The 25,857-nt window shown below is 36.2% G+C and overlaps 1 protein-coding gene across 12 annotated transcripts in view; it reads left to right on the top strand.

Moving 5' to 3' along the window:
• The window catches only part of LOC139151372 (rab11 family-interacting protein 4-like), a 51,996-nt gene that overhangs the window by 18,568 nt on the left and 7,571 nt on the right, over positions 1-25,857 (top strand). The window contains exons 3-14 of one of the 12 annotated variants that reach the window (XM_070724124.1): positions 841-944; positions 13,877-14,067; positions 16,209-16,388; positions 17,600-17,677; positions 18,661-18,690; positions 20,129-20,164; positions 21,864-21,975; positions 22,739-22,842; positions 23,142-23,232; positions 23,657-23,706; positions 24,356-24,437; positions 25,116-25,253. In XM_070724124.1, coding sequence (XP_070580225.1) covers positions 841-944; positions 13,877-14,067; positions 16,209-16,388; positions 17,600-17,677; positions 18,661-18,690; positions 20,129-20,164; positions 21,864-21,975; positions 22,739-22,842; positions 23,142-23,232; positions 23,657-23,706; positions 24,356-24,437; positions 25,116-25,253 — 1,196 coding nt within the window. Of the gene's footprint in view, positions 1-840; positions 945-4,511; positions 4,765-11,920; positions 11,984-13,876; positions 14,068-16,208; positions 16,389-17,599; positions 17,678-18,660; positions 18,691-20,128; positions 20,165-21,863; positions 21,976-22,738; positions 22,843-23,141; positions 23,233-23,656; positions 23,707-24,355; positions 24,438-25,115; positions 25,254-25,857 lie in introns of those variants that run through there. The other 11 variants (XM_070724126.1, XM_070724131.1, XM_070724132.1 and 8 more) reach the window with 11 other exon arrangements.

The raw sequence follows: 25,857 nt of genomic DNA on the forward strand, positions 1-25,857 counted from the left end.
AGCAGTGCTTGGACCCCTTGTTGCCAAGAGTAAGGGTACTTTCTAAATTGGGTATGAGGGGGACAGATTTGACCAACAGATTCTATGAATATGTGGTGGTTCTTGTTTTGATTGTTTGCTTTTGCGTCATGCCTGGTATGGAAGATTTATTGTGTGTGCTTGTCATGTCACTCTGATGTCTGCCAGCAACTGATAACATACAATTATGTAGGTATCGGTTCATCAGAATATCACTGAAATAAAACTTGGTGAATTTTCTGATTTAAAAGGAAGTTGAGCAGATTTGATATTCCTTTGATAATGACTAGGAAATGCAGAAAAACATGAAAACCATACTATTATTATTTGCAATAATTTCTATATTAAAAGCCGACACAAAATCTACACATGTAATGTTCAGGGAATCCATTTGTCTTATCATGGTTTCACTGGTGTAAATGCATCTTGTTTTGATAATTTCAGCAAGTTATAATGACAAATGAGAGTTCTAATTTTATTTTAAGTTTTTAAAATTGGATAGCATGACCTAAAAACCGTAAATGTACAGAAATATAATTGTGAACATAAATACTTTATACGTACCTGATATTTTCTTGAGTGAAGTCCGCAGCCAGAAATTTCATCCACATTATTATCAAGGTCATGAAAAATGGAGAACATCTTTGAGATTACAAGTATCAATTCATCAAGAGTTTTCTTTTCATTTCTGTTCTCATCACGGGACACATAATCTGTCATTTAATCAGGCATCACTTTTTATGAAAATTAAAATGTACTTTTGTTACAGATAATTCATTATTACTAATGAGTTGTACTACAATTGTTCTCATACCACTGTAGGTGCCAATCAATATCACGCCCAAGCTAGCAGTCTGAGTAGTTACCATAGCAACCCGTTCCCAGAAGACCTCATTATCTTTGATGATGACAGTAATAGCTGTGGGGTAAGTAGACTGACAGTGTAGGGGATCTTGCTGAGATCTGGGCAGAATTGCCACAAATTACAAGGGCATGAGAATTGGATAGGTAAAATGTGGAACTACACGATTAATTCACGGCAACCATATCACATCAAAATGGTTGCAGGGCATTTCATTAATTTGCATCTGAAGTAATGATATACATCATTGATTCTAGTAATCAACGTTTTTATTTTGACAACTTGGCCACTTCAAGTTACTTTAAAAATTAATTTAGCTATATTTCAGAAAGTGTTGTCTATCTCCTCACAAACCGTAAAAGAAAGTGACTGGCAAACTATACTTGAAACTCTGCTCTTAATTATCTGTGACCTTTTGCTGACCTTTCCAGTAGTCAGTTGTTTACCAGTTATTTTGCACAGTCAGTTCATGCGCATCTTTTCTATTTGCAACCCATCAAATTTTTAATGAGTCAGTTTGAAAATTGTAAACTCTCAAGTGAAGGCAATTTTACGGGTGAAGACTTTTGGAAATTCACAATTATTTCCTTGAGTGTGTGATTTTAGTTGAAACTATATGCAGTTTGAATGGAAAAGTTGGAGGTTAACTGCAAATTTTTGAAATAAAGGGCATAGATTTCTGTATTGTGATTTTGCTTTATTAAAGTTCTGCCTGTCAGCTACTGTAGCTACAGGTTCTCTTTTACTATAGTGCAATTCCACAAACTATGACCATTGCCATCTATGATCACACAAAAAAATCTATGTCGTCACTGATAGTTGCTTGGTTGGTTTACATAATTTTACTTTTGATCATAAATCTTTAAGTATATGGTGGTACCATTGTAGTTATGCTACTTTTGAACTCACCGCATCCTCTCAATACAGAATTGTTAACTCCATGCATCAGTCGCATGGCTGTTGTAATCACTCATATGTACCCTGAAGGCCTGATTGACATTGCATGTACCAGCATGTAAATTGTTACAGTGGTGGCTAATTGATTACTCCTGGGTAATCAATTGGCCATGGTGTCTGAAAAAAGTTTCTACAAGATAAAGGTTATGAGACAAACAGCAGTCCTATTACACTGTCACTCTCCAGACGCCTTTGAGGTTTGAAGACCAATGCATGGTAGATGCATGCGAAACAGGATTGAACAAATCCATTATAGGCTTTGGTGGTGTCCAGGTCAATAGTGATCTTGGTGGGTCTGTATTCATCCTCTATTGTATAGGTAAAGGTAAAGAAGAATTGGACATCAATTTGTCCAAGGGGGGAACATTACGGTGATTGCGCAGGGCTTTAGCTAATGATGTCTTTTGCTTAAAAAAGATTCACCCCCACTGAGATCACAGCTCCAAAACGGAGAAGTTTAATGTGCAACTTTTGTATGTGATTCATATGTATAAGGTGTAGGGTGTAGTTTAACTGTTATGTTTCTGAGCTGTATATGTGTCAAGTAGAGAAATCAACCTGATTTCATATTACCCTGCCCTCATTTAGATGAACTCCAACCGTCCTTGGCTGATTGTTTACAATTTTTGATGTCATAAATCACAGAGCATTGTCCATTCACAATGAGCAAGGGGGAAGCTAAAACCTAGAAAAAGACAATGGAAAATAGTTTTGTTTGTACGACATCCTCTTTTTATTGCCAAACAGCTTTCTATAACATCACAAGTTCATATGTACCAGTATATTTCTACTTTTTTTGAAGGTGCAAAATCCAAGCTCTGCATTATGATGGAGAACGAATTAAAAAAATATCAACTGATTATCTTTTTGTCAAGTTTGACAAAACACTGAATATGCTACTGCTCATTTTGGTTGTGCATGGTATCAAATCGAAGGAATATTAGAAGATTAAAATTTAAAAAATGATAAGATCATGGTTTCTTAACTTGGCTATGCACTCTCTGCTGTAATTGATGGTGAAATAACAGTCGGCTAAACTCTCACCGTCAGGATCATACTATATAAATAACTGTTTTTGAAATGTTCAAAATGTTTTATTTATTGATATCCATTCATTATTATTATGTGTAGATATATTATGATATTCATGTCTTTTCATACATACTGGGCTGAAATTGTTGATTGGTTATTCTGTATGTTTAGGCTTGTGAAAAAGAAATTTTTTTGGAAAAAGAGAATTCTTTTCTGACAGCACAACAGTAAAATTCCTTTTTCAAGGAAGTAGATATTTCACTCCAGTGGGCAATTACTATTGATATATCCCTGTATATATATATTCAAATGTGCTGTGCTATAAAGCAGTGAAAGGAACACGTGAGTGGGTTATGGTTTGCAGGGAACAGAATTCATTGGAAACAGCGCCCTCTATCACTGCAGTTTTGCCACATCACATTGCTGCGTGATGTTGCCTTGACAACCAGGATTTAACATAAGGAGATGGCGAGTCCTTGCATCTTTTGTTGATTGGGGAAACATTTTTATATGAATAGACCAGCATTTCCTGTGGTGGTGCCTATCTGACGTGCAATCTACTAAAGAAACATACGTGTCAATACAAAAATATGTCGGTGTATTTCAAAAATTATTTCATGAAATGCTTTGAATTTATTCATATTAGCTGTTATTTATCTGGTAAAGTGTTTGAAAAGAATATCAAAAAAATGTTAGGCTCATTGCTTGTGATAATTTATGTCCATTCATAGATGCAGATATTTTATTGAAATTATCTGTAGTACTAAACATGCCATTTGAAATTTTTGCATCAGTACAATTTTACAGTTCTCTTCTGTTGCTGCCTTTTCAAGACATTGTTTAATTACATATGGCCGTTTGTGTTTGTACCAATTTTTTTGTGCAAACAATATCTGTTTATTTGTGGTAATGAAAATATTTGTCCCTTCTCTTTTAATGTTAAATTTTTTTAGCATTCCAGTGTTTCTGCCAATTTGCTTTTTTGAATGACGCTTTACAGCATACAGATATCAGGTTAACTGCTGTTCTGTTAAACCGAGTATGTGACCTTGATTTGCATTGGAGAGTTTGTAACATGACCAGGTATACAGTACATCTAATCAATAGCAATTTCTATTATTAAATTACCTATCAAGAAATGATTGATTATCATCTGTATGTGGGTCAAAGGCCACTGGGGGGGTTATAGGTTACAGTTTATACATTTTGTTTGCATCATATGTGAGTATTAATTAAAAAGATAATTTGTAAATCAGTAATTGTGATTAATAGTGATCTGCCAGTCATTATGACAAATGGTTTTGCTTATTTTATTGCTATTTCATCCCCCTGCATAATCATTTGTTGAAAATTATAGGAAGAATGTAAATGCAGTTTATAATATTGCCATTTATTTCATAAACAAGTCCTTAAGGTGTGTTTGTATGAATGTGTGACTTCTTTGAACAGAGGTCAAGATCACAAACACTAAAACGCAACTAGTGTATAGACTATTGTATTGGACTGTATGTGGTGAAACTCACTGCCTACCTCCACAGCGAACACACCCCCTAGAAGTGCTATTCAATTATCTCCGCATATCATTATCCCCTGTTATCATGCAAATGATGTTGTACAGGAGTGAGTCATGCGTCATACAAACACACAGGCGTACAGCTGAACCAAAGCAGTACACAGCATAATAGTCTAGCAGACAGGTCAGGCCAAGGCTCCGGGACCAATTCAGGTTACACCCAAACAACACCCAGCATACCTGTACGGTGTGTCTACCTCACCAGTCAATACTCCAAACCTTCGCTAAATTGGACTACTTTCAGGTTTTAGAGGATAATTTGTAGTGAGAAAAAAATCTGAGGACAACACACAGCCGTACCATGGATGACGATGGCTGTCAGGTAACAAAAGCTGTAATCAATTTCTTCCTTTTAAGTTCCACTGCGTATTTCCTTCTTGTCACGGATTTGCCACAACATTATATAGTTTCACGTCAATGTAGCTATCCTGGTGTACAACAGAATGTAATAGTACCACGTTCAAGTTTAATCTGGCCGTCCAATGTCTGAACTTCAGGCTGTATACTATACTGTTATTGTTCTTCAGTTGTGTCAAATGACCTTGTGAAAGGTGTGCGTACAAAGCCGGAAGGTGTTCAATATTTAATACACTTCTGCCTGTAACCACCTTTTAGCTTTCATGTTCTGTATATATATGATACATTTTAGTTATGTTTCCCTTTTTTTACCGCATTGCTTATGTGATAGTTGTGTCTTAGTTGTCACACAGTCCCTCCACCTTTTGTGGAGGGACCGTGGTTGTCATGGGCACAATTTTTAAATTTAACTGTCATTTTGACAAAGTGCCAGAAATTTTACTTGCACTAACGTCAGAGCTGTAATCAATTCTGTGTGCAAAATTATTAGAAGTCAATCTACTTGTTTCAGTGTCAGAAAAAATGGGCATGCCCTTTGTTGTTTGCTGTAGGGATTATGACAGTATCTTAATGTAAAGTTGTTAATTTATATGGACAAGTTCAGTACCACTGTTCACCCTCCCCCTAAAGTACATATCCAAATATACAGCTTTGATGCAAATTTTATGATGCCACCTCATCTGTTTTTCTCCTCAAAGGCACAGAAAATGCTGACTTTTTTATGATTTAATGTGGATTAATCAAATGACCACCCAGCCCTCTCCCTCCCCGTACACCCCTCCTAATTACACTATTCAAGTCCAGTCACTCCGTGAATTGCCAACAACAATGGGGTTGTGAATCCAAGGGTGTTGGAGACGTGACACAGTGATTGCAAGATGACGTCAAGATATAACAACAATCTCAACAAAACCATTACATAACGATTCCCAGTCGTCTGAAAATATTTTGTGATATTGGAAAACATTTCGAGTGAACGTGTGGGGGAACCCCCAAAACCATTAGGTGTAAAGGAGCCAATTGATTTCAAGTTGGAAAAAAATAATCGCAGAGTGATAAAGCAAACATGATTAAGAGAATCAGAATTAACCCTTTGAGTGCTGAAGTCAATTTTTGTCACCTTTATATAATGTAATTTACATAGACTGCTTTTCAATTCCAGACAATTTTTTGAGACTTCTGACATTTGAAAGTTATGTCCATTTGATCTGAAATAATAAAAAAAATTACAGAAAATTCCTGAAAATTTGAAAACTGATACACAAAAAATTTTGGCGGGAAAAGTAGAGCACTCAAAGTGTTAAGATGTTACCAGTATGGAGGTGAGCACGGTTATGTCTAAATCATGAACCCCACAGACCTGCTTTATTTACTGATGCAAAATAGTTTATAAATTTATTGCTTCAGCATCAAATTAGAAAAAAAACCACAAACTGTACCTTAATTATTACCAATTAAAAAAATAAGATCTGACTGATAATGTGTGCCATGTGAAAAAATCTCTCAATATGGTTTTTTATAAGCTTAAATATACATCACAAATCTCTAAAGCAGAGCAACATTCCTGTATTGGTTACTGGTATATAGGTACAGACAGAATTTTTCAATTTAGGATTTGGCAGACTGTATATGATAGTGAAAACTGTAGTAGTTATGAAAGATTACGTAATGTCATTAGCTCTGCAGAATCTAATCAGCTTTGGTCGCTTTGTTTTCTTGGTCTGGAAATTTTTCATTACACAATTACCCCTAATTCAAATAAAAGTGAAAAAATTGCACAGACGATGTTTTTCAGCTAAGACTCAAAAATCAGTAATAAATAAGTAAACAGCAAGACTAATGACATACAGTCATTTTACTGTTATTCAATACAAGTGTGAAATAATTTCATACCAATAAAGTACATGTTATTTATAGACGACACCATGAATTTCAAACCCACGACATGAAAATTCTCAGAAAGAATTTGAGACAGACATGACTGCACTTTTTTCTGGCATGATTTGTTTGCTATTAATAGAAGGAACAGGAAATATGATACAGAGAGTGGAAGATATCCTTACGGAATTGATATCCTAGATTGCTAAATCCTACAGGTGGTTCCGTGTAAGTGACGTTTGATGCCTTCCAACGTGACATCTGAAGGTTAGATCTGTACGGGTACCCACACTTAGAGAGATATTCACATACATGTGAGCACCGAGAAGCCGACATAATGAAGATTCACGACATTATTCTGGATGTTGTTAGTTTAAAAGCCAAACACTCACAGAATATGCCCAGGCAGAATGCCTACCGCGATAATGCTATCGCATCGACCGTTTACTTTGAGTGTTCAAAGGAAATAAATATCCCTCAAATGGCATTTGACGGTCAAATAAAGTAATATTTATGAGTTTGCAGGGAGGTGTACACACCGAGTACTTGTGGCCTCAATGAAGAATATTGATAATGCCTTCAAGTTAAACCTTGGGAATAAAAGTAACAACATTTCATGATGGTAAATGACAAGCAACAGTTTTAAAATATATCTAATGTACTGACTAGTCATTATACAAATACTGTGAAGTGTGAGTAGTAGGGAAGTCACAGTTGTAAATTGCCATCACCAAAGGACCGTGTAGTTCATAATGAGCAGGTAAAATTTACTAGAATACTGAGTCAATACTCAATTTTAGAAAGTCAGTTTGTGATATGTGCATTTTCAGATCAAGGCACTGATGTATAGGCAAATGTCATGTTGTCTGTCACTGATCAGAATTTGTTTATGAATGTAAAGTTTTGTAGGAAAATGATGCTCACCCAGTAATATTTATGGAGTGATGCTACAGATCTTTTATTTTTACAAACAAAAAAATATGGAAAGCTGCTGAATTTTTTCAGTCAATCAAATCTGCAGCATTTGTCAGTTTTCTTGCACATTTACATGTAGGCAGATGTTCAACAGTTTACAACTTGGTCAACAGAGAATTTTATTTGATCACGATTACTCTTCGATTGTTGACAGTGCTGTAAAAACCACTGAAGTCAGCCCAAAGCAGCATATCACTCTACATCTACTCTACTAAAATCAAAAATTAAACAAATCTGGTTGCATGATCATAAGATTATGTTTACTTTTCACTGATGAGCATTCCTATAGGCTTATATTAATATATAAAAAATACCTGGTAAAAGGTTTAAGCCATGTACTTGTGTAATTGAACAGCTATGGTCTTTGACTTTCCGACCTTCTGATTTATGTTGTCCATTCAAAAGATGCAATTTTCACAGAATGACAGCATGCTCATCACAGCCGTCTTAGCCATACTTTTAAAATTAATTTATAAGCTGTCAAGATACAATTTCCAAAATTTTTAGATCATAATTACCGGCTTTAGGATTATGAAAACCAATGCGCACAGTAATGCATATAAGACCTGTGTGTGCCTCATACTTGACATGTAACAATGTCTTTTGAAAGTTGCGCACCTACAGCTGCTGAGTTTGACTTTCATTAATGATTGTCACTGATCTTTAGTTTTGATAAATACAATGCCCCGAGTGATCAACATAGATTATGCCAAACCACAGATGTAACACCCTTCAGTTTGTTGTATACAATATTAGTCGTGGGGGTTCCTGAGAGTGGGTCCCGGTCATAATGCACTGTTCACGGATGTAGCGTTAATCTCAACAGATGGTTTGAAATGGAGATCCGGGCTTGTAAACTGTCGCCTGTTGTTTGACTATTCTCTGACTGCTGATGGAAGATTTAAATCCCTTTCACATGCTAAACACCAGTGGCTGCGCTTTTCCATGAGTTTCAATGCCTCTACAGACCGGGCTTTCATTTGCTAATTTGAATGGTGTCACCTTGAAATTTATTTGTGCTGTCAGATGATGCTGTCCTCTACCCTGCAGAAATCCTATACTGTGTCACTTGGGAATATTTATTAGTCCTTGGCTGCCATGTGGAATTACCTCTGAGACAATTGTCTGCTCTTCAAATCATTGAAATCCACATATGATTTACTCCTTGAAGAACCAGCAAAGGGAAACTTTGAATTTGAACCTTTAAGGGGGAAGTTCACCAAGGATGATTTTTACATATGTGCTAGCTTTGTGGTCACTTACCCCGGAAAAGCTATGTTCGCCATTTAAAACTCGCAAGATTTTTTACAAAAACGACAGAAATAGTACAGGAAGTTGCCCATGTAATTTGAATCATGGAAAAAAGCGCCAAGCTTGGAGCTTGCATAATGTGATATGGACGGGACCATTATCCCATGGGTATGGCATTGTCCACTCATCCATGCTTAAACAAGTCTGTGCATATTTACATAACTTTTGTTTATACTGAGTATCTTTGCATACAAGATGATTCACTTTTAATAAACTGTCCACTGTCAAATTTTGTGTTGCTGTTTACCACTGTGTTACTGTGAGTGGACAATGTGGGCGGCCATACCCGTCCGGAGATGGTCCCTTGGTGAACTTCCCCTTTAAGGCCCAGTAATGCTACCTTTTGATGATTTTTTTATTATTTTCATTTTGTATGTCAATTGCAAATTGTTTCGCATTCTTCTCCTGAAAGAATGTCAAAACACCCATTATTTAGCTCATCAACATAGCGTCTTTATGTTGTAATTGTTTACATTTGAGTTCTTGCCAGACCAGAATTACTTGTCAACGATAATAATGCCCTTTACACATGGACATACTGAGTTGACAAGCTGAATACTGTGTATCTCAACATGCTCTGGGGAGTAGAACAAGAAATTATGGTTAACATTAAAAACAAAAAATAGTGAAAAAAACCATCAAAAGTTAGCAATTACTGGCTCTTTCAAAAGTCAAAATGGTGTATCCCATGATAATAACTTTATTGTGCTAATGTGGTAGACGTATTTAGCGGTATTACTAGGTGTTATGCCACCCACACTGTGCCTTCAACTGAATTTTCCAATCAGCAATAAACCACATGCCCCACACATGTGACGTATTTCCAATTTTATAAGTGTTTCCATGGTAATGTGAAGTGTTAGCACATCGCAGTGGTCTCACTTGATTAGATTGACATTTCATAGAGTGTCGGTTCCTTCACCCCCAGTGTGCCTTTTCTGATGCGGATACTGAAAATGCATTCAATCTTCATTGCACATAAAGAGATTTTATGCCTCTATGAACTTTATTGCAAAGACAATTGAACATAATTCTCACACAGACACTAGCAAATAGAAATGTTGTCTCCCCTTTATTGCCTTCTCAAGACAGCTAGTAGTGCTAACACATATTATACTTTTATTATATATATATTATACTTTTGCTCATCATATATTGTTAGTTCTTAATTCACATCCGTAAGCACTTCCATTCATACTTAGAAATGTTTTTGTAGCTGGAATTTGTTAATGAAAGTGAAATGACCACAAAATTCTCAAAAAAGACAATCTCCAGAAAGACAGTCAGTAAAGAGGTGTGACAATGGGACATCTGTTTGACTTTACAGTCAAGTAAGTAGTAATTAATGTAGTTATTGATCATGAATTCTTTTATGGTAGTAATGCTGGCAGATGGTTAGGACACCTAGTTACAATAATCTTTTAATCCTGCGATTCAAATCATGTGTCCAGACTCTGTGATAACCTTTCAGATTTTGTAACCCCCACCACTCAGGTTAAAGGTCGCGTTCATCCTCAGTACGGTTGTCCTGTTATACCACTGAGGGGCTGTACGTGTGGTACATATTGTCTACTTGCAAGCAGTGAAATCCCAATTTTGTTTGTCTTCTTTGACAATGTCTCAAAATACTGTTGTTTCCATCACATGGGGCTGGCAACCACCTGTTGGATTGTGGCGACTTCTGTTATTAAAAGTAATTCCTAACTCAAAATTATTGATATCCATTTCTGGTCAAACTCACACAACCTAGAAAGGACATAAAGGAATGCATGCAATTGAAATTTAAGAAACCAATCCACATTAATATTGAAATTAAATAAAAATTGCCAAAGAACCTGGTAATAATGTTGAAAGCATTTAAAAGATCAGAATATTACTTTGCTGTAATTTTGAATTAAATCCTAAATTTAATAAAAATGAAGAACAGATAACCAACGGTAAAGGAAGGGATTAAATCTCGGTATTTTTTATATTTGCTGAAGAAGTATGAAAATTATTCAAATATGTATGAGGAAATAACGTTATGATTGTCAACACTATTATGCATACTGCAGGTCCACGTATCCAGTTTTATCATCACAACCGTGTTATTTGAGTGATAATTTGAGAACCACTGCTGTAAAGTTTGTGGTTTGGTAAAATTTTCACATCTTTCCATATCAAAATGATTTGATGTGAGTATCCCATAATTTTTTCCAACAGATTATACAAGTAATACAATCGGTCCAAAATCAAGTATTGATCTTCTATCAGTTTTTAATATGTCACTTATTGCTCAAATCTTGTCCAAATCTCTGATTATAACTTTTTAAATTTGACTTGTCAAAGTACTGGAGTTCGGTATCCATAAGAGATATGTGCATATCTGAGCCAACTCCCCTATGGTCGGGTATGTTGCTGGAGGTTGTTATGAGGTCTGGTTAATTTGTGTGCAAGGTAGGTGCGAGAGATCAATTGTTGCTTCCAGGTAGAGGTTATTCCCTGAAGTGTTTGGTGAGTTTTTTATCTCAAAATCAACAACTCTCAAATTGACATAACGAAAACCAGCAGTAGCAGCTAGGATATCATTATTGGTAAAGTGACACAAAATGTATTTTTATAATATCTCTCTCTCTTAACATTTGCTTTGCCCTCTCAAATTTATCTGAAATTATGAAACGTAATTAGCTATCTCAGGAACAGACTCATGCAGGATTATGGAGGCTTGTAGATTTCAATTTAACACATGCGTGTCATAGTTGAAAGGTTGAAATATATGCATCTGGTCACTACAGCCATTATCAGGTTAAAGTCCTGTACTGTGTGTGCCAGTATTTTCAAAGTCCAATCACGTGACATGCAGTGATATGTTTGCCTGATATTGGCTGTCACCGTAGCTACCGGCTAGCATTTGTCATGTGTCGGGTTGTTTTCAATTTTGGATGTATTCGTTATATGTAAAGGATCAGCAGCGCCGAGCCTTGACGAGACAGATGAACCAGGTGCTGATTTCTGCTGGGAGATTCAGAAACAAGAAACAGGTAGTGCAAAAAAAGTTCTTGGGGGAACCTTTTCAGTGCTTGCCTGTCTGTGCAAAATGATGTCAGTTTGGAAGTCAGATAAACTCATGGGTGTGTTCTGTGTTTGCAGAGCGTGTTTGGAATTTCACGTTGAAAATCAACAGCTTTTGGTTGAACTGTAACATTTTGTTGTAGTGACTGATATAGGATTTGCTTACAACTTGCCATGATTTCTCTAACACTTTGGTTACAAGTAAAAAACTTCTTTGTTTACATTATGTCATAACACTTTCTAAGTTTCACTCCATATGTTCACCATGATTTATTTTCTGTTGCCTTTTGACAGCTTTACTTTGATCAAATTGTGGTCTTGTAGACAGTTTCTATGGATTAACACACTGACCGTATGAAAACAAGAAATGACAGGAAGGAGGCGAGCATTGATTAAAATTTTTATTTTTCCCATAAATCTTTCTGTCATATTTTATGCCAGGGGAGATCTTGCAAACAAACAAAATCATACACTCAACAACTCTATGCCTTCACTTTGAGACCGACCATCAGCTGAAACTGTAAGCCTAAATCATGAATGCAAGCTGAAACTACGTCATTGATAATAAACTTTGTGTTCACCTTTATTCACTCTGGCAGTCCTGAGCCATAAACCAGTGATCAGAAAGGGGATTTATATTTTGCTGTAGCTCATGGAATATGGTTGAATACCCTACCAGATGTGTGTTGTGTTCAGAATTTCCTTCTCTCTACATAAAGCTAGCTCATTTATATGCAATTGAAATCTAGAAGTCATAGAATATGACACTCGTAACATTTCCCCACAGCTTACCACCCAAGCTGGATAAACACCTTGAAGTGGCTGTCGCTATTTTCCGCAGCAATTTTCAATATGTGATATCGATGGAAGATTGGCATTTAGTATATTACATACAATAAATGTCATATTACCTGTGGGCAGTTGTGTTTACCTTCGATGTCAAGGAAACTTCATTGATTTGACACCTGCCTTTCAAATGTTGGCTGCGGAATTTAATCAGTTTAACTTTTATGGCTCCATCTCTTTTCCTAAGCTGGGTTTGATTCTATCCAACAAGATTAAACAATGTATTACTGTACAACCATCACATTTCAGCATTGTCAAATGTCAAATCTTCCGGTGTCAGATTAATTTTATTAAACATCTGTTTTCACTCCAAAACACCTTAAAAGATCATCACAAATTTACATGCAAAGCAAAGTACAATACTAAATATTATTTGACATGATTAAAAAAATTAACATTAGTATGCAAAGTCTTGGTTGGCATCATAATCAAATGAAACTATGAACTGGAGCTTGAACCACAGGTTCATTGATATTTCTCGCTGACTCTCAATGGAATTCAACCTCATAGTTGTTACTCCTAACCTCTCAGAAGGTAGGGGATTAGTCTTGTTGTTTTTCATACTCAGGGATTTCTTTGTTGTCGGCAAACGCCTACGAATAGTTTTCATTTTTCTTGAGGGGCGTCATGTTTTTTGAAAACGGTCACTTCAGCCCTGTCAGTGACCTGCATCTAGTGCGATACGATGAAAAGGAACTGAAGCGTGATAAGGATTAGGGCAAAGGTTAAATTTACAATGTCCATTGTTACTGTAAGTGTGAGAAATATATTTCTTTTTTATGTGATAAAATTCACCCCGCAGAAGGGCAAAACATACTTAAGATTACAGAGAAAAAGCTTGTATTACAAAAATATCAGTCTAGAATCAAGCCCTCTGTTTGGTCTTAAAACTGTGCAGTTATGAGTTTGAAACGAGGGCTAGATACTGGACAAAATTATAATGAAATGCTTGTTTATAATGTTCATCATCTCTCTATAAAAAATTCTCATAATGCTCATTTTATTGTCTTCCCTAGACGTGTGAAACTTCTGAGAGCACCTTCAACGAATACGATGAACTAGGCAATGATGACAGTGTCATGACAGATGCCACTGACGAAGACGCCATCCCGAATTTCCTGATCGCCGGAACGGACGACACAGACAGTGCGTTGACCCCGTCGCCGACGAACAGCACCATGAATAGTTACTGTAATATTAGAAAGAGGTATGTTTGCAAATTAATCAATAACAGTGTATGCACTCATTATGTAAATACACACATTAATTAACATGTGAAATATATAGTTAGTCATTCTGTTGGTGCAGAGAATTCCTTCTATTATGTTTGGTTAGCATTTTTATCATGTCAATGTTGTTGTTGCATCATGGCCATGGGGAAAAATTTTCCAAATTCTCAGAAAAATTCATGTAACATTATCACATTTCAAATAATATAATTTACCCATATTTGACAACAAAGGGATTAAATTGTGAGTCTTTTGTTAGTCAACACAATAGATACATAACAAGCTCATTTGAATTTTTATTCCATAAAGACAACCAGAGTGGACCCGTACGTGAACCATAAAGGATGTCCTATTTGATAATCATGAACTATGTCAGAATAATTACCAAGATAAAAAACTACTTGAAGCCAAACCTGATGATACTCATTACCTCTTTTTTGACATGGTTTGGTCCAACATTATTCTTATCACTGGGAAGAGTTGAACTGTAGACTAGAAAACAGGAGTGGAGTGTGTGCTAAGTTGCAGCAATGTGTTGGGTTTGACACAGCCCAGTGTGATATCATCAACCTTTATTCAGTAGAACACTGAAAGATCACATCTATCATTTTGTTTTCCCTGTCAAGCAGAAAGTACAATAATGCCAAGGATCACCTTTTGTAATTTGGTCATTTCTCAATTTTGTCATAATGACACAGAGAATAGTAAATTAGGTTTGGAAAGCGTAGAAGCAGATCATGGATGTAGGCAAACGTAGGGAGTTTTGTTAGGTTATATATGGCAAATTTTAGTATTACAAAGGCAGACTCCGAGATTGAAAGTGGGAGGAATGCCTTTGAGGCTTTGGGCCGATGTTCCTTCTTTTAAGTGTGGTGAATCTCGGTGAAATGTTATGAATTCCCTTGACAGCAGGATCAGTGAATATCTCTGTTGAAATCAGATCAGATAGCCTTCTCTCCAGAGAAATTCATACTCTGAAGATTACAGACAGTTAGCAAAGAGAGACAAAAAAAATTTGTAGAAATTATAGCTTAGATCAAAAGGAAACTGCTGTGCTTGGTTAGACAATCGAGAAATAAAAAAGTGAAAAGCTAAAAAAATTGAAGAGATAGGCAAGATTTAAATGATTAGTATTCAGAACAGTGTTCACCAAGTTCAAAGGAAATGCTTCAGTGCGATTGGGAAAGATTTACTGCTTCAATAGTTATTCAAAGATAACAGAAATCCATTTGCAGTAAGCAGGGTACTTTTACTCAGGAGCAGTCACCATGACGACTGTAGGTGAATTCTCTTCGAACTCATCACATTCTGTAGACCCATAGGATATAGTGGGTGACCGTGAAAGATATGATGGGGGTGTTTGGGATGATAGCTAAGAATCTTTACACCAAACACCCACACAAATATTGGCAATGGGGATAGAATGTTACCCTCTTGGCACAGAGTGTTTGTTTATCCCTGTAGCGTTTGCTTTTGTGGTCAGATTTATGTACTTGGATGAATGACAGGGCCTCAGCAAAAATAAACAGCTTAAGGTGTATCATATCATATATGTGTGTGTGTGTGTGTGTGTGTGTGTGTGTGTGTGTGTGTGTGTGTGTGTGTGTGTGTGTGTGTGTGTGTGCGTGCGCGCCTGCGCCATGTACATGCTGCATATCATTTGCATTTGGCCGTAATCTAGCCAGGTACAGCCAGGTACACCTACATGATGCATGATGCCAGATTACCAACCAGAACTTGAAAAAGCACAGACTCAATCCGACAGTATAGGGTTTCTGAGTAAAACTTTAATCGCTATAGACAAGAAAGTGTAAGCAGACTAATGTTGATCCGTGATCTGTGATAAAATGTCAGATGAGAAAAAAGCAAGGTAGAGGCATTATAGTCCTAAGAGACAAAATGGATAGGATGCGTTCACTCTATTCATGTTACACCAAAAATCTAAATGTCAAAATTGTTACGTTGCATAGTGTGATGTATTTATGGTGTTCTGTTGTTCGTGTTCTCTCAAGTTCTGCTCGATTCAAACTGTCTCCTTTGTAGCAGTCTCATCTGTCATTTCCGTAATCACTGCGATCAGCATTAACTGGGCTGTAACTGTCTAATTTGCTTGTCTTAGGCCAAAGAGTGATCATCCACTTGTTATAACTGTTCAATCTAGTACTAGCGATGAGGAGGAGAGGTACGAAGACTTCGGAGAAGGCAACGACATGGACGGGGACGATTCGGATACAGATATTCCGGACTATTTGTCGGATTCAAACAGACTCTCTCCAAGCACTCCCACGCCCACGCAGAAGTGAGTATGAAAATTTTCAATCTGGTTTGTGAGGCATCAGGGATACATGCAATTCTTTCAGGATGTGTATATTTTTTCCGTAAGTCATTCTTTGTGTCAAAGCCTTGTAGAGTTCAATAACATTGACCTTGTCAACAGGATGTTTGATTGGCTGTTTAATGGTCCTGCTAATCTTGATGTCATTTTCATTTGCATAAAATACTACACACACACCATTTGAATAACATGTTTTCATTCATATGTATCTGTTTGGCACGACGCCGTCCTTCCGGCATATCATTCTAAGAATTGAATCCACGTTCCCAAATCTTCCTCGATGCCAAAAGGAAGAATGAAGTGCATTCCTGGATGTGATCCGGGAAAAGGAAAAATGAAGTAATTTATGCTTGCCACAGATTTTTCACAGTTAGACAGTGTACCTCTGTGTTTCCTATTGAACACCTCACAGAATGAATCTGACATTGCACAATTCAATACGCCCTTCAGTGCCTGATGAAACTGCATGTTTCCATGGTTACATATGAGGTCATGACCTGCCATATTTGGACAAGTTGTCGATGGTATTAAAATGCTAACGTATTGAGTTAGATATGCGCTGTTTATTGTATAATCCATACTATTTCTATTCAAAATACACCTCAGAGAAATTATTTTTTCTCAGTTGCCATGGTTTCAAATGTTGTTTTCATGTATTTGGTAAATTATTGAGTGTTGTTCAATTTCCTGTCTCTGAAATATGAAAAATAATTGATTAAAAGGAAAGTATTATGTTCTGTGAATATACTGGTATCATTAGGATTTTTGATTCAAGCAACAAAATTTGATCATCAATGCCTACACCAAGGAATCTGTTAAATTGTTTTAGAAAGAAAATTGAGTGCGATTTCGAAAACTAATTTACAGAGTCAAAATAGCAAATTTCCTCAGGCTTTGGGTTAATTTATGTAAGAAAATATCACTCTGACTGGGCAGGTATTTAACTTGTACTTTTTCCAATGCTTTCCTTGCTAACATCTTTTAAAGTTACACTTCCAGTATCGTCTATTAAATCTCAAACTCACAGTTTTCATCCATTTGTACCACTTATCTTGTCTTCAACACCTTGTATTTCTCATTCCACTCAAACACTGTAATGCATTGATAATTAACAGTCTTCAATTTTGTGTGTTGTTGTTGTCTTTTTATTTTTTTTTCTCTCCCGTCTTTTCCAGTCTCTCCATATCGTTTGACAACCGAAAGACAATAACTCAAAAAAGAGACGTTTGGGGCCGTGTCCGTCAGCTAAGCTGGTACTAATCAGTTTTACTCCTTAAAAAGATTTCTCCTTGAAATTCCTCCCGCATGGCATTGCATGTTTTAGACTTGAATTTGATAATTGATATTAGAAAAAAAATTTATCCTATTTCTCTTTCTCCTGTTGTGAATAGTTCCTGTTTCCCAATAAACCAAGTTGTATTACAACCCTTTTCAGAATTAGAGCGCGAAGCCACTGCAGTGAACTGCAATAAAACTGCTCACACTAATTAGTTTCAGCTGTAGCCAGCTGGCAAAGTCGACAACATTGTATGTCCCATGCAGACAGTTTGTCTGGGAAGTTGAAATAAAAAAGATTTGTACATGGACCAGTGCATGGTAATGTTACATTGTATCTTAATCTTGAACACAGGGTGCCAATCGTAAACTCTCATTTACAACTCGAGATTCAGACAGAGCTAGTTTTGCCTTTGTACAAGCAGACTTTTTGGTCTTTATCAAGTAGCCTTGTTCAACACCAAAGTGGCCACAGCTACAGCTGAAACTACTTAGTGTAAGCAGTTTTATTGCAGTTCACTGCAGTGGCTTCGCGCTCTAATTCTGAAAAGGGTTATATATCATCCTTGTATGTTTGTAACTAGTAGCCATCATCACGTGTTTTTATAAATTTTCTGTATGTCCATTACGCATATTTCATGCCATTTATTTACTGTTTTTCCACCGAACATTTTACAGCACGTTCAGTCTTACCAAATATACACCAACCAGGATTGCCTGTTTGTCCTTGTAATATTCCTATAGTATCATAACACCAGTGCACTGTGCCGTGGATGTTGTTACAGATCCCCTTGACTGCCTCTTTTTCATGTCAATAATGTTTTGATCACCATAGTGATTAGAATGAAATGGCCTGTGACTACGTTATTGTTTTCACTCTGCTATGTGTTTGTTCATATCTAAAAATTTTATGGTTCCGAAATTAAAAAATGTCTTCTCTTATTTCTCTTCCTGCTGTAAGTTCCAAATGCAAGTCCAGATTATATGTCGGGTAAATGACGTTTTCTAGATTTGATGTTTTCCCTCTCTTAGTTTAGGCACTGTAACAAAAGGACAAGGATTAATTTGGGCCGCTTTATTTCATATATCTTTAATATTGCAGCTTGCAAAAATCTGGTTTCTGTGTTGAAATGCATGTATGGTACTGATTAACGCCCAAATTTAGCCTCTGTTGTAAATTGATGTAAGTGCCTGACTTGCTAATGATATGCATAATTGCTTGGTGTCACATCTTTAGCCAAACTCTGTAACCAAACACAGTCTGTGCAAGAGACACACTGATTTATTGGTAATTGCCTCAGACTCAAGTTCAGATTCAGATTGGTATGCTTGGGACGGATTTCCCAGACTCTGGACCAGTATCAGTATTCTGTCCAGCCTATAGTTGTCACTGTAGATGATAAATTCAGAATTAGATAGCAAGTTGTCGGACTCATCACAACTCTCTCGTTAAAGATTGCAAATGCTATATTAATCATAAATTTGAAAAGCTTAACATAGACTAAGATTTAAATAGAATGAGGAATGAGTGTGAATTAGGAATATTTTTAATATAAACTACCAAGTAGAAGCAACTAAACTCTGTGTGAAGATGTTTATATATGGTACTGTATATAGTTGTGTTTTATGTCATAGCAAAGGTTTTGTGTTCAAAGAAGCTGCCACACTCAATAGTAATATTGGTGTATGCATGATGAACATATACCGTTATGGCTTCTTTATTTGTGTGATACTGGTTTTTTTTACTCTGCCATTTATACTTTGTCTAGAATATTAGATAAAACTGGTTGGCTGTTTTATTGTTGTTGAAAAATATGTACTGAATTCTTTGTACAAAGCATTGGTGTTGTGAACTGATAGTATTTGAACTTTTGCCCTCGTATTTGTCAGTGCCAAACTAAATCATGCTATGGTTTGGGATTGTACTTGTGTTGAATGGTGCACAGAGTTACATAAATGTTATTTTTACATTTTAACTGCAGCAAGAAATTGTCAGCTGAAAACAGACGTCAATTCACACACTGGAAACATTATTTTTAATTACATAAGACTAATTAATTTTCAGTAATTTTCTGCTAACGCAACACTAAATTCGTCAAAAAAATTTGATTTTGCTAGTAGCTGTGCATGTGTCAGTGTTTCACCACTTCTACTGTGGGCATGATTTTATGCCTCAATTGTGCAGTCTAGAATCTGGCCATGGTTGTTTGCTGTTCAAAGCCCAACACCAGTGCATGCAACTGACAGCTAGATTTTAGACAACACTCCATGTGTCAATTCAACACAAGAAAAAACAGAAGCCACGCACACAAACAGAAATTCCTAGAGGTGACAACTGTCAAAACTCTCAATGTCAACATCAGATCAAACCAGTAAAATGCTAGTCAAAGACCTATCATAACTTTCTCCAATTTTGCTTTTTTTCACAGTCCTGTTAGAAGATTGACAACCAAAGAAATTGCCAGGTATGTTGTATTTTATTTCCACCCATAAATCTTTATATTTTGTCTAGGTCAGTGCTTTAAAATATTTTCAGTTCAATCTCTGCTAATGGAAAACAAGAATGCAAAGTGACCTAAAGCAGTAACGGATATGCAGTGGTATGATTAGTGTTACTATAATTTCGTGAAAATATTTGCCCAGTAACAAAAGTATATATATCTGTAGGACATAGACAAAAGATTGATAACAGAAAGACGCCAGATAAGTTGAGGTTAGATGGTTGTAATGTAAGGGGTAAAATTCTGAAAGGAGTTAAAAAGCAGTCCGTGAGGTGTAGCTACTATGGGACAGGCAAAATGTGAGGAATTGTTTTTCGTTCCCACAATGAACTGGTTAACTTCTATCGACAAACAACTTTTAATGTTAAGGTAGTATGCGCCTCGAAAGTGAAAGACTTCAATTTTTGCTCAAACTTTCCTGAATGAAACTTTCAACCATTCTCTTACCAAATCAACAATAAAAATCAGGGGTCACCGTACAAAGTTTGGAACTAGAGGAACAAATCACCCAACATTTTGCAATATTTGAAATTCAAAATGGCTGCCATTCCTGTGTTAACACTATGGGAGAAAAAGTAAATTTTGGATTTTCAAAAAACTAAGACGGTGAAAGTTGGTCTGTCTCTGAGAACTTTAAAATGAGGCCCCGCAATTAGTAGATCAGAAAAGAAATGTAGAAATTTTAGAGTCCAACTATTTGTCGTCGAGGCATGTATTACCTTAAATGTAATACTAGCCATGAATGAATTGCCAGTTTTTGAAAATAGTTCCAAATACTAGGAATGCCAGTATCAAACATGGCAAGTTACCAAGATGAATAGTCTTCTATCATACATAATTGCTGCTGCACCACAATAACATAAAACTGCATAAAATTGGAAATTTCAATCATTACTCTGCTTTTCCATCACCATACAAAAACTTGAACAAGTTTAGAATCCACAAGTCCACAATGGATGGGTTAATTAGCAGTTCGTCTTCACAGCCCATGACAGCTGTGTTGCAGCAGCTGAGTCTTCTGGTCTATTGATATGAAATATTCAGCCCATAAATTACAGAGTGTTAACAAGACAATTTGTAAGAAACACTTGCTGTTTTTCAGAGTAGCTCAAGGTGAAATGGCATTTTGTAATGGTCCATTCATTCAGCCGAGTAATATTTGATCAGACTTTTTCATTAACAGTGTTAGTAATGTAGTTAGCCTGTGCAACTCTATGGGTTGCGATATTTCCTTTGATATTCATGGCATAATAAACTGCCATGGGTTTGCAGAGCTCTTCAAGGTTTTATATTACTCGGTTATTTAAAACTAGAAATTTCTCCTGAAAATGATTTTAAAATGGTTGGTCAGATCAAACTGCATGAAGCCTAATAGCTGCTGGGATGTTTAATTTGAAAAATTGCCATAATTCAGCTTCAACCCATGCATCTGCCAGATTTGAGGAGTCCTATTGTTTCACACTATCTGGTTGGACCTCTGAACATTGGAAAGTGTGGGGGGGGTGTCAAAGGGTCAGATTGTTGAAAATTGCCATATAGCTTACACATACAAAATTGACATCCCTGTAAATGCTAATGGTCTTGAGTTCATGAAGTCAATGGCTCGGCAAGCTGTGAAACAGGATAAGTACCTTTATGTGTTTCTCTTTATTCTTTCTGACAGCCATCTTTACAAGAACTCGTCATCAGCAACAAACAGCAGGCGAGGGAGTTTAGAGGACGTTTATGGAGAGTGTGCTGCATCTGATGGTGATGTGACGGACCTCAATGATAAAGTGAGTGACATTCATATTCGATGTAAAATTCCAGAACTTTTCATTTACTGCAAGGAAGACAAAAAGATTCTTTTTCTTCCATTGATTGTTCCTGTCAGTTATTTGTGTAATGTAGGTGTAGGAATTGTCAAATATGAGACTTAGGCATATGATGACATATCTACAGTATTTTATCAAATTTAGCTTTCATTCTTCTTCTGCACAAGTCTGATTTGTTATTCTGGGACAAAATTTTCCTGTGAAATTTTGACATAATGTTTTCAAAATCAATTGCATTCAGAAAGAAGGATGATTATTAGTGGTAACACTTGACTATAGACACCTCATTCAAAGAGCCACCAGTTTTATATTTAAGCAGTGATTCTTTTCTGTTGCATATGAAAACTGAAAAAAAGCATGAGGGGAAATCAGTAAATGAAAACAGCATGATATATAGCATATGAGAAAAGATTTCCGTTGTTTAGGCAGCCCACGAGCACACACGAAAAACATCTATGGCAAAGATACATAGTATCAACAAGTGTTTTTGGTCTTAGGGCATGCACAGAAGTTAAAGAAATAAATATACAGCCCTTGAATCATTGTTTGAATATCCACGAAACCATGTTCCCAGGATTGTGGCTCGCAGCACAGACTGCCTCTACAAGATCGCTGTCCAGAATTTATTCTTGTGAAGGTTTTTATTGCTGTCTGAATGTGCAATTTGTGCTGCAGTGTTTTTACAGACTGATTCTTCACTAGGCTTGTGTATTTCTTTTTCCAGGTTAAAAAATTAGAGTCACAAGTTCATACTTTACGAGAGGACAAAGCAAATAAGCATGATTTACATTCTAAACTGACCAATGAAAATGCATTTCTCAAAGAAAAGTAAGTATAATTATGTTCCCTTGTATATTACATTGTACCATACAGCTCTCCCAATTTGGTAATGTCTACAAACCAGTTTATGTGAAAACAAATGGTGATGTCCAATACCAAACAAACTTTATGTTTACTAAGTTATAATTTTATAATTCTGCAGTTTGAAAACAACTTTTCTTTTTAAATTTTTAGTTATAAAGATTGTATGATAGTCTGGTTCGTAATTAAGTACTCACTTGATAATATCACCAGAAAATTGAACTGTCATAAAATGTTGAACATATGTTGTTTGTCCGATTGCATAGGACTAAGTTTTATGAAGAGCAGATGGGTGACCTGGAAGTCAAAAGCCAGGAAGCACTGGAAAGGGAAAGAAGGAAACACAGGGAAGCCATGGTGAGAATCTGAAAATTTTCACTTGATATTTCCTGTCAGCAAAGATAATGTTCCAAGGTTTCAAGAAACTTCAATCAATCAAACAGAAAAAAAACAATCATGACAATGATTAGATTCCTTTTCAGATTTGTTTATTCGCAAAAAAAAGTGTAACATTGATGAATAATTGAAAGTCAATTCTGTTATAACTCAATTCAGGAAATTATGGATTTGTTGATTTTCACAAATTGAAGGTGGGAAAATTTCCTGTACGTTTTCTAAGAGAAAATGCAAAGGTTTAGAAGCCTGTAGAAGACACTGACCTTTCAAAACAACTTATCCCTCAGGTGATAGTGATATGTAAAACAAGTGACATTATTGTATTCTGTGTGTTTTACCCTTTGCAGTCATTCAACGTATTCCATCTTTGTTTTTCACTTTACAGTTGAGGCTTGAGGAGGAAGCCAGAAGAGAAACAGAGCACTTAGCGCAAACGTGAGTTTCTGTCGAACACAGCAATATAATTTTGTCATGATCATGCCATAATGGAAAAGACTGTTTTAGAGACAACATTTCATGAGAATATAGTCCTCCAGTCTACACGAACATGGACTTCCGCAAAACAGTGTCATTAGTAGTGATTTTCATACACTCACAGCTTGGCACAAATGTGGTACCAGTACTCAGTGTATTTGTATAGTGACAGTGATACAAGCATTGATGTTTTTGCTTTAAGGATAGTATTATCACCCTCATCAGCATTAGATATGACATATATACTTCTAGTTCATTCTCCCTTGTCCTTCAGAGGGCATCATTATCTTTGCAGTCAGTTCATCCGAATAAGCTTCACAAAACTCAGGTAGAAGGTCAGACCGTCTTATCATGAACGTCTATCACTGTGGTGTCATTCAAAGCTTGAACATGGTGCTATAACCTTTTCACCACAAACTTTTGGTACAGCCCCATAGTTTTGTATATGTGGTGCAGGACTGCAATACTCAGATGCAGGGGTGATAGAGTTAACACAGTCTTTATCTAATACTGCTATATTTCCAGCGTGAGTGTGTGTGAATTGCTTACTACAGCACAGCACTGTCATGTCTGTTAATTTGTGTTTCTTTTCTATTCATTCTGTTTTTAGAGTTGCAACACTTGAGGGAGAGACAAGCAGACTAAAAATAGACCATACGCACTTAAAAGCAGGAATTGAAAAATTGAAAGAGGTGAGATACAATCCATATCTTTTCTCTTCCACATCCTGTCTCCATGCCCATGGAAACCACTTCTGCAATTCTGAAAATTATACTTTCGATATTTTGATGAAGATAATCTATAGTCATCTGTTTTTCCCAAAAATATCTTCTCATTAACGTTTTCGTAGATGATCTCAACTATTTATAGAATTAATTATAAAATACTGGCTTGATATAAGTTTGGTAATTATCAGCTGCCTCATTGTCTTTTTTCAGTCGATTAAAAAAAATCATGTCTGTTTCATGTAAACTGTATCTTGAGGCATGGATCTGCTTGATCACAGGGAAGGCTACCTTATCAACTCAAATGGTGAAAAATAAGATATGACTTAATATCTATGTGTGGCCAGGTCAAGATCATCAGAAGCTAGGTCAAAAATAATCTGATGGCCTGTTTATTGTTTGATGAATTTGCCAGAATAAGTAAACTTGGAGGGGGACGTAAATTATGGTGACCCTGTAAGTCACCTTGAAAGTGGATGGCAAACACACCTCATTGACCTTCATTGAACCTTTATCAATTTGTCAATGTCAATATCTTCAGTATCTGCAATTCTATACTGGAATTCTCTTGTGACTGTAGAATTCACCAAAAAGCCCCTGTTGTCATGGTGAATTAATTGTGTATTTCTGTGTTTTTTTCCATAGGAGAACAGGAGGCTTCAAATCGACCTAATTGACAAAGACGATGAGGTGAAGAAAGTGACTCAGGAGTACAGACGATACCAAGAACAGTGGAGGAATGAAAGGGGCTCTATGAGGGAGGAAATAGAAGCCAATGCAACGGTCAGTTTCAGTGGGCCTTCATTACTCCCGGCATTGTATCGTATTTATTGATTGGACTGCGCTACTATAATAGTTCTGCAGTGGAGTCGATTAGATGTTGATTAGATTAATATTGATCCTGTTATTGAATACCCAGACATTGTTGCCAATTTATCTTGTTTTGACCGCAGGCATTAAAGAGAAAAAAATACGTTGATTTCCTGTCTCCCCTGTCTAATGATTTTGTGTTTGTAATGAGACACGCCTTCACAAAATAATCCCATTATTGTACTTGTTTGTGTGATTCTCTGTCAGAATTGCAACATTTGAAATGCCAGTGATGTATCTTCTTCAAAGAAAACCCTCACAATTCTATTTGGTTCACAAAATAATCTGCAGGGTATTTGTTTTCATGGTATCATTTTACCCAGTATTTCTTGATTAACCACTTTATTTTGGAACGGTATGAAGATTTTTTTGTCATTTATAAATCATGATGAGAATACATCAATCTTGGGAAATGACAATGAAGGTGGATCAGAGGATTTGGTTCTTGAAAAGATTCGTGCAGGAACTAGTATTTGAAATTTGTCATCTTATTTCATGCAATATTGATGACAATGAT

The sequence above is a fragment of the Ptychodera flava genome, chromosome 15, assembly GCF_041260155.1.
Source record: "Ptychodera flava strain L36383 chromosome 15, AS_Pfla_20210202, whole genome shotgun sequence".
NCBI classification, from domain to species: Eukaryota; Metazoa; Hemichordata; class Enteropneusta; family Ptychoderidae; genus Ptychodera; species Ptychodera flava.